General features: G+C 28.8%; 1 protein-coding gene across 1 annotated transcript; it reads right to left on the bottom strand.

The window, feature by feature from the left end:
• Positions 1 to 473: 473 nt before the first annotated feature.
• LOC141317211 (fibulin-1-like) lies at positions 474 to 13804 on the bottom strand (the record flags this gene model as incomplete). Its single annotated transcript, XM_073832986.1, has 9 exons — positions 474 to 601; positions 3530 to 3661; positions 3745 to 3864; positions 3940 to 4065; positions 6071 to 6196; positions 7428 to 7571; positions 7665 to 7802; positions 13495 to 13632; positions 13718 to 13804. Coding segments are annotated over 9 exons (1139 nt in total), but the record flags the coding sequence as incomplete, so codon positions are not given.
• Between the last annotated feature and the right edge of the window lie 134 nt (positions 13805 to 13938).

The following is a 13938-nucleotide window of genomic DNA, read 5'->3' as shown; positions in this document are numbered from 1 at the left end:
GACTATATATATATATATATATATATATATATATATATATATATATATATATTAGAATATAATATATGTTTATATAATTTATTGTAAAACTTACTTGTATATGTGATTTTTTTAAACATACTTTTTTATATATTTGATAGATTTTTATTGTTATAGTATACTTTTTAATTGTTTATAAACAGCAGAATTGTTGGTGCATGAAATATATATATATATATATATATATATATATATATATATATATATATATATATATAAAATGTTTATTACTAATTTATTCATGCATTTAAAACGAAGTTGTAAATGAACTTTGACTCGCAATCTGACAAATATTAAAGTTAACGTAAAGTCAGAATAGTTTTTGCATTTCTCACAACATAAAATCAAGCTCCACCCTACATTTGTTCATGTTCAGCATCCTTTTTTGCTTGGAAATGCATCCGATTACAGATGTAAAGTCATTTTTTATTCACTTACGTGTCTCCTGAGCGTCTGTAGCTGGGCGGACAGTCGAAGTTCAGGCATTTATATCCGCCCTGAATGTTGAAGCAGCTCTCAGATTCGGTGCAGCCGTGAGTCCCAGTTACACATTCATCGATATCTGTGCCACCAAAACAACACACATTAGCATTAATGTTAGTCTGAATGATTACTCTATATTTAAATATTTCAATAAAACACTTTTACAGTCATTTTACTGTAGTTTAAAAGCTATCACAAGATAAAGTGGTTTAATAAAACTGATGTAAAAAATATTTACTAGAGCATATTTTTGTATTGTAATTTATGAAATGTTAAGTTTTAGACAGTTTGTTTTAGTTGTTTTAGTATTATTGATTTACCTTTTTTCTTTTTCTAGCTTTTCTTTTTTTATGTATTTTGAATTAGATTTTAAAAATACTAATAATAACTTTATTTTAATAGTACTTTAAAAAGAAGAAGTAAACGCATAAAACAATATTTGAAAAACATGCAAACAATGGCAAAACAATCAAAACTTTTTTTATATATTTCCTGTTTACACTTTAATTTTAAAATGAGTATTTTTTGTGTTTTTGTCAGTTTCATACTTTTTACATTTTGTTTTTATAAATTTAAATTTCAGTTTTATTTTTTTAAGTACATCAGGTTAAAATAAACAAATGAAACATGTCTGATTTTATTATTATTATTATTATTATTATTATTTTAATATTGGTGGTTTTATTTCAAGTACAGAAAATGTTTATGCTTTTAATTTTACTTCATTTACGTCATTCATATCATCAAAAAAGGGTTATTACAGGTAACTAATTATCTGTAATAACCCTAGTTTGAGATGTAATGATTCTCATAATAACGTTTTTTTTCTAGCTTTTCTAGTTTTCGTTAATTTCTTGAATTAGATTTTATTAATAATAATAATTTAAATGATCAAAAGAGTAAAAACACACTAAAATACAAAAACAAAAAAAGAAAACAAAATAAAAACAATAGCAAAATGTATTTTCTATTATTATTTTCTTCTTTAATTTTAGTTAAAATTGTATTATTTTTTGTCATTTTCATTCGTTTTATTTGTTTTGTTTTTATAAATTGGAACTTTAGTTTTAGTTTATTTTAATACATCAAGTTAAACTAAACGAAACTGAAAAATACTTTCTTGCCAACTAGCCAAAATAAAATTAAATAAAAGTAAATATAAATAATATTTTATTTATTTAGGTTCATGTTTACTTTGTCAAGTTCTGCAAATGGTTTTTATTGTTTTAATTTAATTTATTTTAATTTTAATTAAATTTAATTTGAATATTTTATGCTAACTACTGCATTTTTTTATTATTATTTAAATTTTGTAATTTGTAATATTTATTTATTTAAATTGTATTTATTTATTTATTTAGGTCAACGTTCGTTTTATGTCAAATACTGCAAATGTTTTTTTATTGTTCTAATTTTATTTGTTTTAATTTCATTTTAATTTTAATATATTTTTTTTTTACATATACATATATATATATATATATATGTGTGTGTGTGTGTGTGTGTGTGTGTGTGTGTTTTATTTTATTATTTTTTTAAATTTTCATATTATTTACATTTAATTTTAATATTTTGTCATCTACTGCCAATGTTTTTTTTTTTTTAATTTTCATTAAATTTAAATATATTTTTTATTCATTTAGTTATTTTATTTGTATTTATTTATTTAGATTGTAATGTTTTTTTTGTTTTAATTTAATTTGTTTAAATTTTATTTAATTTAAATTTTTATATTTTATGCCAACTACTGCAAATGGTTTTTATTGTTTTATTTTTATTTAAATTCGCTTATTTAAATTTTTATTTATTTATTTTAATTGTATTTATTTAGTTCGGTTAACGTTTATTTTATGTCAAATACTGCAAATGTTATTTTAATTGTTTTAATTTGATTTAAATTACATATATATATATATATATATATATATATACATATATGTGTGTGTGTGTGTGTGTGTGTGTGTGTGTGTGTGTGTGTGTGAGTGTGTGTGTGTGTGTGTGTGTGTGTGTGTGTGTTTTAATTTGATTTAAATTACATATATATATATATATATATACATATATGTGTGTGTGTGTGTGTGTGTGTGTGTTTTATTTTATTATTTTTTTTAATTTTCATATTATTTACATTTAATTTTAATATTTTGTCATCTACTGCCAATGTTTTTGTTTTTTCATTAAATTTAAATATATATTTTTTTATTCATTTAGTTATTTTATTAGTATTTATTTATTTAGATTGTAATGTTTTTTTATTATTATTTAATTTTTTTAAATTTTATTTCATTTAAATTTTAATATTTTATGCCAACTACTGCAAATGGTTTTTATTGTTTTATTTTTATTTAAATTTTAAAGTAATTTGTATTAATTTATTTTAATTGTATTTATTTATTTCGGTTAACGTTTATTTTATGTCAGATACTGCAAATGTTATTTTAATTGTTTTAATTTGATTTAAATTACATATATATATGTATAAATATATAAAAAAAAAAAAAATATATATATATATATATATATATATATATATATGTGTGTGTGTGTGTGTGTGTGTGTGTGTGTGTGTGTGCGTGTGTGTGTGTGTGTGTTTTATTTTATTATTTTCTTTAATTTTCATGTTATTTACATTTAATTTTAATATTTTGTCATCTACTGCCAATGTTTTTTTTTTATTGTTTTTTTTTCATTAAATTAAAATATATTTTTTTAGTCATTTAGTTATTTTATTTGTATTTTTTCAGATTGCAATGTTTTTTATTGTTTTAATTTAATTTGTTTTAATTTTATTTCATTGTAATTTTAATATTTTATGTCAAGTACTGCAAATGGTTTTTATTGTTTTAATTTTATTTAAAATTAAATGTTATTTGTATTCATTTATTTTAATTGTATTTATTTATTTAGATTGTTTTATGTCAAAAACGGCACATGTTTTTTTTAATAGTTTTAATTTTGTTTTTAGTAAACTAAGATGTCCTGATTCTCATAGTACTGTGTGTCTGACCCTGGCAGCTGCGTCCGTTGGGGGCGAGGGCGTATCCAGTGGCGGGACAGGTGCAGTGGAAGCTCCCCGGTGTGTTGTGGCAGCGGTAAGAGCAGATGTGTCCACCGGTGGGCAGTGCGCACTCATCGATGTCTGAAAACAACAACAACACAGTTACTTCCTCCCTTCCACAGATACTGGCGTTTGACTGCGAACGAGAGGCGCGAGTCGCTCACCTTCACAGGTGATCCCGTCCACGTCGCTCAGCTGGTAACCGCGGCGACAGTAACACTGATAGGAGCCGTAGACGTTGGCACAGGCCTGACTGCAGGGGCTGCTGTCGCATTCATTGAGGTCTGCATAAAGCACAGGTTAGTGAATAAATGAGAGTAAAGAGTTCATTACTGATACTCATATTGGTTTTCTTGTACCGTCGCAGCTCCTGCCGTCGTCTGCCAGCTTGAAGCCGGTGGTGCAGCTGCACTTGTAGGAGCCCAGGATGTTTTCGCATTTGTGCGCACACAGACGGCCCGGATAATTCCTGCATTCGTTGACGTCTGGTGTTCAAGACAAAGAAATGCGGCATTCAGATTAATAGGTACAGTTAAATAACTTCAACCCTCTGGGGTCTGAGGGTGTTTTGGGGCCCTGAAGAAGTTTTGACATGCCCTGACATTTGTGCTTTTTTTCAGTATCTTAAAAACATATGAATGGTCTAAATCTGATTACATTGTAATCAGAACATATTGGCCTACAATAATATGTAAGCAACATGAATGTACACATTTGTGTTTTTGAGAAAACAACATTTATGCGTGCTTAATGAAAAACTACATTTTTGAAGTCACTGAAATAAGGTCATGAAACACATTCAGAATATTTGTTCACAAGGCTTTTGAGAATTGGATGTGGTATGCTGAAATAAAATATAGATTTAAAAAAAAATATTTTTGTATTATTATCATTATTATTAGATTTGTAGTATTATTTGATATTATTAGCATTATTTTATAATTTTTTATCTAATTTAAAATATATTTGCATATATAATATTTGTTATATTAAGTGGAAAATGCTTAATTAAAAAAAGGAACTCAGATAAGTTTTATATTATTATTTATATTATATTAATTAATATTTTAGTTAATACAGTGACATTTTTTATTAATCCTGCAATATAAATCATTTTAATAAATCCTTATATTTTTCTAATTATATATATATATATATATATATATATATATATATATATATGAAATAACTTTAAATATTTGAAACAAGTTATTTATAAATTAGTTTTATTTTTTATATTTTTAGTATTTGTATTATTTTAATATTATTTAAAATAATATTTTATATTATTTTAATATTATTATTACATTAAAACGGTTTATATACTAATATTATTATTTGATTATTTTAAGTTATTTTATAATGATATAATTAAAATTATTAAACTATATTTTTTTAATAAAATATTTAAAATAAATTATTTATAAACTAGTTTTCTTTTTTATATTATTAGTACTTGTATCATTTTAATATTGTTAACATTAAAACTGTATATATAATATTATTTTTATTTGATTATTTTAAGTTATTTATAATGTTATATTAAAATTATTAAATTCTATGTTTTATAAAAATATTTAAAAAATTATTTATAAACTAGTTTTCTTTTTTATATTATTAGTATTTGTATTATTTTAATATTATTATAACATTAAAATGGTATATATAATATTATTATTATTTGATTATTTTAAGTTATTTTATAATGATATAATTAAAATGATTGAATTATAATTTTTATAAAAAATATTATTTAAAATAATTTTTAATATTATTTTAATCATTATAATATTAAAACGGTATATTTAGTATTATTATTATTATTATTTGATTATTTTAGTTTTTTATAATGATATAATTGAAATTCTTAAATTTTTTATTATAAAAAAATTATATTTTATTTTATTTGTTCGTATTCAGTTACATTTAAAAAAAAGGTGTGACAAGCATTAGAGTTAATGCAAAGTCAAAATTGAAATGATTTCTGCAAATAAATAATTTATATATTATATTTATATATTAATTACAAGTGTTAATAAATATTAATTTTCCTTTTAAATAAATTAACATCTTATAATATCTATCATGTAACGTTTTCATAAATTATTTAAAAATATATTTTTTTAATTAATCCTGCAATAAATGTAAAATTTTATTACAATTATTATTTTAAAAAATCATTAAAAATATTTTTAAATGAACCCTGCAATAAGTAATTAATAACTTAATAAATACTATTTGTATTTAATTGAATTATTACTGCAAATAAATTATAATATATTATTTTTGCATACTAATTATAAGTATAAATACCTTTTAATTATTCCTTTTAATTAAATTAATATTTTATATATATTGTTTTATAAAATATATTGTTTGGGTTTGGACAACTTTAGGAAGGTTTTGATCCACTTTAAATGTTGACTACTATATGTTTGAACCTGCAACCTGTCAGTCAGTGGCTCTTAAGCGCTAACCCACAGCACTCACCGTCACAGGATCTGCTAATGCTGTTAAAGAGGAAGCCGGCCCTGCATTCGCAGCGGTAAGAGCCCACCAGATTAATACAGCCGTGACCGTCACAGGAGTTATCAGGCCCCGCACACTCGTCGATATCTGACACACAAACACAGATTACAGATCACAGTCTGACTGCATACACTGAATTGGACTTTACAAAAAGAAATCATTTGAAATATATACAGTATTAGATATTTTTTGTACATTTTTGTACATTTTTTCATATTATAAGACTATATATATATATATATATATATATTTTTTTTTTTTTTTTTTTGCAAATTTACAATTGTAATATTATATTAATATTATATTAATTATATTTTTTCATATTATGAAAAAGGCAAAAAAATAAATACATATTTTTTGTACATATTTTTCTTTAAGAATTGTAAAATTATAATATTTGGTTATTACATTAATTATATTTTTAATTAAGAACTTTAATCTTGTTTTCAAGACCATTATAATTTTTCTAACAAAAAATATTTATTTACATATATATATATATATATATATATATATATATATATAGGTATATATGTATGTATGTATGTATGTGTGTATATATATATATATATACTTTTTTTATAAAAGTTATACAATTATAATATTGTATTATTATATAAATTATATTTTTAATTAATAAATTGAATCTTGTTTTTAGGACCATTAGGATGTTTTTCATATTATAAGACTCACAAAAATATATATATAATATATATTTTGAAATCTATATTTATTTATTTATTTATTTATTTATTTTTCACATTTACAATTATAATATTTTATTATTATATTAATTATATTTTTTCATATTATGAATATATATATATATATTTTTAGGACCATTAGGATTTTTCCATAATAGATGCATACATACACATATAGATGTGTGTGTATATATATATATATATATACACACACATCTATGTGTATGTATCTCAGTGGTTGCGTTAGACTTTTACGTTGTCCGTAATTTTTACGGACAGGGTCGTAAAAATTCCATCATAATCCATTAATACATGTCATTTTAATTTTCATATTTAAATTTTTTTATTCAATTTATATTTTAAATATATATTTTTAAGTAAGAACTATATATATATATATATATATATACATACATATTTTTCTCTAAGAACTATACAGTTATTATATTTTATTTTATTAATGATATTTTTAATTATAAAGAAAGAAAGAAAGAAAGAAAGAAAATTTAATCTTGTTTTTAGGACTACTAGGATTTTTTTTTTATATTATGAGACTTAAATTAAGAAATTGAATCTTGTCAGAGTCTGACTGCATATTGAACAAGTTTCCGTACCCACGCAGCGAGTGCCGTCGGCGTTCAGATGGTATCCACGTCCACAGGTCACCGAGTGTCTCTGGCAGGTGAAGGAGCCCACCGTGTTGAAGCACATGTGACCCGACGGACACGGCCCCGTCACGCTCAAACACTCGTTTATATCTGTCACACACAAGGGGAACGTTATAGGCTCTGATGTTACGTTACAAACAGTACTGTGAATTTAGGCAGCTCTTGCGATAGTCGCGGTCTCACCGATGCAGCTCCCAAGAGCGTCTTGAATGAATCCCACGCCGCACTGCACTCTGGGACGGCAGCGGAACGAGCCGGCTGTGTTCTGACACTCCAGTTCAGCTGCGCAGTTATGAGTGCCAGTCTCACACTCATCAATGTCTGAAACAGCAAACAGGACACTACAGTTATCATACATGTTATGTCAATTAGACTTCTGCTATTCTGCTATTAGGGGCCAAAATTTGTTTTTTAAATAAAATATTGATTGATCTATCTATCATTTTTGTAATTAGATATTATATTAATAATTATATATTATTATCATTATTATTACTTTTACTACTTTTTTTATTATTATAAAGAAATTGTAATTAATAAATTAGATACATTTTTATTATTTTATTTAGTTTCAATGAGGAAAATGCAATTAAATATTCTAATAGTAATAATTATTTTGTTTAATAATTTTATTTAATCGTATTAATACAATTTATGTAATATTTAAAAGTAAAAACGATCTCTAATTTTTATAATTAGATATTAGATTAATAATATATTATTATTATTATTATTGTTAAAATATTATAATTAATAAATTACATAAAATACTTATTATTCTTATTATTGTTGTGATTTTTTTAAGAATTTTATGTAATAAATAATCATTTTATGTCTTATTCAAAAGTTTTTTTTTTTTGAAACCAATTAGATTTCTTATCCTAAAACAACTCAAACTCTCTAGCACCAGCACTTTAATAATAGTTATTTTGTTGATATTATTATAATTATAATGTAATATTGTATTATTGTTTTATAACAATAGCATTATTTTTTTTTTAAATAAACTTGTTTTTTAAATAGAAAATTGATTGATCTATCATTTTTTAAATTAGATATTAGATTAATAATTATGCATTATAATCATTATTACTCAGGGTACCCGCGGGGTCTTAAAAGCATTGAAAAAGTCTTAAATTTGATAATCTCAAATTAAGGCCTTAAAAGCCTTGAATTTGGTATACAAAGTCTTGGATTTCATTACAAAGGTCTTATTTTATTTATTTTTGCCTTTCCTAGGATTAAGGTCATACCGTATCAAAATTAACTGTTACTAATGTAGGTTAATTAAAAATTCATGCAGCGTAAAGTTGAGTGCACCTCGCGCTCCACGTCATAGCAGAAAGCGCGAAAGCGTGCGCACCCGTTACTATGGTTACTAGGTAGGGCTGGGCGGAAAATCGAGTTCTGGGGATATATCGATATGATTCCCCAACGCGATGCGGGATTATCCAATATCTTTCATATCTATATGGTTTGAGGGCACACATGCGCGTGCGGGTTCTGCGCGAAACAAGGAAACAGGAACACGCAGCGCCGGTCAACACAGAAAACATACTGGTCAGTAAAATGAAAAACAATGGTTCACTTACCTGGAGATGGTTCAGATTTAAAACTTCCTATGAGCAGCAAAAACAGCCCATCTGCAGGGAATGTTATAAACCAGCTGTATCAAAATGTGGAAGCACGTCAAATCTCTTCCACCATTTAACGTTACAGCTTTACAATAAAGTGAAGTACGATGAGTATTTACCACTTTGGCCACGAAGGCTAACGTCGCAAAATCGCTAGCCCGACGTCCCGGGGCTATTGTGTTTTCCAGTCGGGCTAACAAAGTTCTTTGACCAAAAGGTGTCTCTTCAAAGGGCTCCTGCCAGGTCCAAAAACTCCTCAATTTAGTTGTATCAAATTTAAGGCCATTAAACGTTTTAAATATGTTAAATAGCATAAGAAATGTCAATTATAATTTAGGAGGTCTAACATTTGGGGAGGGAAAGACGAGAATCGCGATAGGGCTGGATTAAACTTCAAAAGGCAATGATGTCATTGAATAAAAACATACGTACTGCACGTTTTAAAGTCAAAACGCCACACGGATGTCTTTATATGAATGTATCTGAAGGGAACCGACTGTCCTCAGAAACGTGTCGTTGGCATTTTCATTTCATGTCTGATAAAACTGCGTCAATGCTGTTTTGTATACAGCCGTTACTAGGGAAACCGTAATATTTCAGCGCTCCTAAAGCGCCACCCCCCCCCCCCCCCCCAGTGACGGAGAATGACATTTTGTTTCCACATTTTTTTCAGCTGTTTGTCAAATGATTGCAATTATCGACCTGTTTTTATGCAGCAATCACAAAGAGTTGTAAATGTGAAAGAAGTTAATGTGCCTTCTCAATATCTAAACAATTAAGACAGTAATATTTATGTTTTAAATAAATAAATAAATTATATACTCAATTGATCCCTTTTAATGGTATAAAGGCTGAAATGGCATTGTATAAGCTATTTTGTTTTTGTGTGTACCCGTATCTGAATTATAAATCATGCCATTTTATGGCTGAATATTCTACAGTACACTGTCCAATCCTACTCATACTGTTCATTTTACTTGTGCAGCTCTCAAAAAGGGTCATAAATTGCCTTAAATTGATATTTAAAAATTCAGCAAATACACCAAATAGTGAAATAAAATTCCTTCCTTGATATGTTTATATTTGTGTATTGATAAAATTGCAGCCAAGGCAGCAGAGCGGCAAAGTTCAAATTTATTTATTACAAATCAAATGTGTGTTACGCTGTTGCGTATGTATTAAATATAACTGATAATTTAAATAAAATGTTTCATTTAATTCAAGTAGCCCACTTGTACATAATTATTTTCTAGGGTTCAAAATTTATACAGATTTGACATTTTCCCCTCATACTTCTGTCGGAATGGGTACAAAGTTGGCATTGAATTTCATTTGAAATGGTATTAAAAAGGTCTTAAAAAGCCTTGAATTTCATTTGGAGGATCCTGGGGGTACCCTGTTACTATTATTATACATTTTTTATTAATTTTAAAATAATTGTCATTAATAATTTTAATCATAATAATCATTATAATACATTTTATTAATAATACAAATATATATATCTATAATTTTATAATTAGATACTAGATTAACAATCTAGCCCCATTTGAGCCTCTTGCATCAGTTGAGCTTTGCTCTGGCCTCCATTAAGAGTGTTACATTCCAGAAAGTTATTAGGTGGTTGTTTTGTCTGTTGCTCTTTTTTTCTTTATTTCAGGTCCTTAGTGGTTCCATTGCTTGCTGCTCCTGATTGGTTGGCTCATGTTCCATTATGTCAACCAATCCCGTCATTCCATTCTCCTCATTGGTTGCTGCACATCTCAGTACTTCAACCAATCCCGTCACTCCATTATTCTGATTGGTTGCTGCACATCTCAGTACTTCAACCAATCCCGTCACTCCATTCTTCTGATTGGATGCTGTACATCTCAACACTTCATCCAATCCTGTTACTCCATTCTTCTGATTTGACGATAATCTGTTTCAGTGCACCGTCCTCAACCAATCCCCATTTTCCAGTTGGCTTTTAAGAAGCCATTTCAGGAATTAGAGTTAGTCTTGAGACTCACTTTGTTCTGGCTACACTTTGTTTTTGTCAGTCAACATGTTGGTGATATTCATGACTGAGAGACTGGTGTAGGACTGTAGGACTGGTGTAGGTATGGGACCTACAAGCTTTCTCTGTCGACGAAACGAGCCTGGAATTCGGGCCCGGTTATGTGCCCAAGGTTCCCACCACGCCTTTCTGCGATCAGGTGGTGAACCTGCAAGCTCTGCCCCCGGAGGAGGCAGACCCAGCTTCTGCGCTGCTGTGTCCAGTTCACGCCCTACGCATTTACGTGGACCGCACTCTGCACTTCAGACGCACCGAGCAGCTCTTTGTCTGCTTCGGAGGTCAGCAGAAAGGGAATGCTGTCTCCAAACAGAGGTTGGCTCATTGGGTGGTAGATGCCATCTCCCTGTCTTATTTATATCAGGGAGATCCATGCCCCTTAGGTGTTCATGCCCACTCCACTAGGAGTGTTGCTTCATCCTATGCGTTGGCTCATGGCGCCTCACTAGCAGATATCTGTAGAGCTACGGGCTGGGCGACACCGAATACCTTCAGCAGGTTCTACAACCTTCGCGTAGAGGCCGTGTCCTCCCGCGTCTTAACATAGACATCAGGTGAGCGGGAGAAGGGCTGGGGCCTCATTTATAAAACTTTCTTACGCACTGATTTGATCTTAGAGTGTTCGTACGATCAAATCCACATCAAAGTACAGATTTATAAAAACCGTCTTTGACGTGGAAAAGTACTTATCTCCACGTCAGATTCCAGCTTGGCGTACGACCGTTTCCTTGTGGTAATGCCTGGTATTGCAGATAGTTCAGCCTCACTATAATTTGATTTCTTGCGCTCCTTTTTACTTGCCATTGTCACAGAGTTTTTGCTTTAGGAATGAGCTCATTTTATATGTTAATTAATTAAGCAGGGGCGTTTCGACGGCGGAACATTCAGCTGCACACAATTCCACGATCATTTGTGATTTATAACCGAATGACTGGCGTACGCATGGATTTCGTGGTACGTTCGTTTTCTCTGAATCGCTCTTACGATCAAATCAGAAAAGTTCTTAGATAAAATCAAGGATGGTTTCTACGCAAGTCTTTATAAATGAGGCCCCTGGTGTCGGCTTGCTTGGCATGCAAATACCACTCGCCAATTTTCATTGGCCTTTTGAATAAGGCTCAGAGATGATCGGTCTCTCAAGCCAGTGTTGTTTTCGTCAACGATGACGATGACGAAATCATTTCGTTGACGCCACTTTTTTCATGACGATAACGAGACGACGACGAGATAAAAATGGCTCGTTGATGACTAAAACATGACGAGACGTGTGTGAGTTTTCGTTGACGAGACGAGAATAGACGAAAATGTTAGTGGGTGGTCCGTCAGACGTTTAAAATGCATGACATTTCTGCTTATTGTGCATGCCAATTAAAACTTAAAAAGTATCTGACGCTATGGCCAGCCGTTTAGCATTAAATACTCTTTGCTATACTAGTATGGCAAGCCGTTTTAGCATTAAATACTCTTTGCTATACTAGTATGGCAAGCCGTTTTAGCATTCCATCCTTGTTTGTCTTTTATGTTCTAAAACATTCCTTCATTATTGTAATTATTGGTGAAAATAGTCGATCCGGAAGCTCACATTGTGTTGAACTATAGGTCTGCTATTTTCAGAACTTATAAGTGACACTACCCAACAGCAAAATACTTACTGACCTACATTAATTTGTTAAAAGACTACTTTTAACAAAGACTAATTTGTTAAAAGACCCTTTTTTTGACTAAAACCAGACTAAAACCTTTTTGACTTTTCGTCGACTAAAATTGGACTAAAACTATCACATATAGAAGTGACTAAAATTTGACTAAAACTAAGAAGCATTTTAGTCCAAAAGACTAAGACTAAGACTAAATCTAAGATGGTTGTCAAAAACAACACTGTCTCAAGCGAGATCCCAATGTAACGTCTCCGTTCCCTCCTTCAGGGAACGAGGGTTACCTTCGTAACCTAGACATTATTTTATTATTAGTTATAATTTATTATAATTATTATATATTATATATATATTATACATTTTATTTTATATATATTATTAATAAAATATTGGTATATAATTAAAAAAAAAATCTAAAAAATCAATTAGATTCCTTATCCTAAATAAAGTGTCTAAAAAAAGGTTTCAATTTCTTTATATAACATTTAATTCCTTATTTTGAATGATTTTGTAAATTATCATAATATATTACTGTATTTTATTATATATCATCACACATTTTTTGAGAATTTTTACTGCATTTTAAAACCCACAATTTCTACCAAAAAAAAACAATCAGATTTCTGCCCAAAGCACGCAGCCTAAGCAGTTTATGAATGTGTGTATACCTTCACACTTGTTGCTGTCGGTGAGCTCGTATCCCGTCCCGCAGCTGATGACCCTCTGACAGCGGTACGAGCCCAGCGTGTTGATGCAGCGTTGGCCTGCGATGCAATGATAAGCGCCCAGGAAACACTCGTTGATGTCTGCAGACACACACACAGTTCAGTCCATCCCTTAGACTAGCATATTAAAATCCATTCAGAGGTTTATTAGTTCACATTTACTGACCTTCACAGGTTTTTGCGTCCGCTTTCAGCTTGTATCCCTCCAAACAGACACACGTCCCGTTAAGACAATGCTGAGAGCAACCGGCAGCTTTAATGCAAACACACAAACAACTTTAACAATCTGCACATGAACACAAATGTACTGCAAAATCAATGATAGATATATAAGATGCATTTGATTATGTGTTTATAGGATTGTATAGTATATAGTTACCTTTGCAT

Source organism: Garra rufa, unplaced genomic scaffold (genome assembly GCF_049309525.1).
Source record: "Garra rufa unplaced genomic scaffold, GarRuf1.0 hap1_unplaced_482, whole genome shotgun sequence".
In the NCBI taxonomy this organism is placed as follows: domain Eukaryota; kingdom Metazoa; phylum Chordata; class Actinopteri; order Cypriniformes; family Cyprinidae; genus Garra; species Garra rufa.
This window is presented reverse-complemented; position numbering and strand designations above follow the sequence as displayed.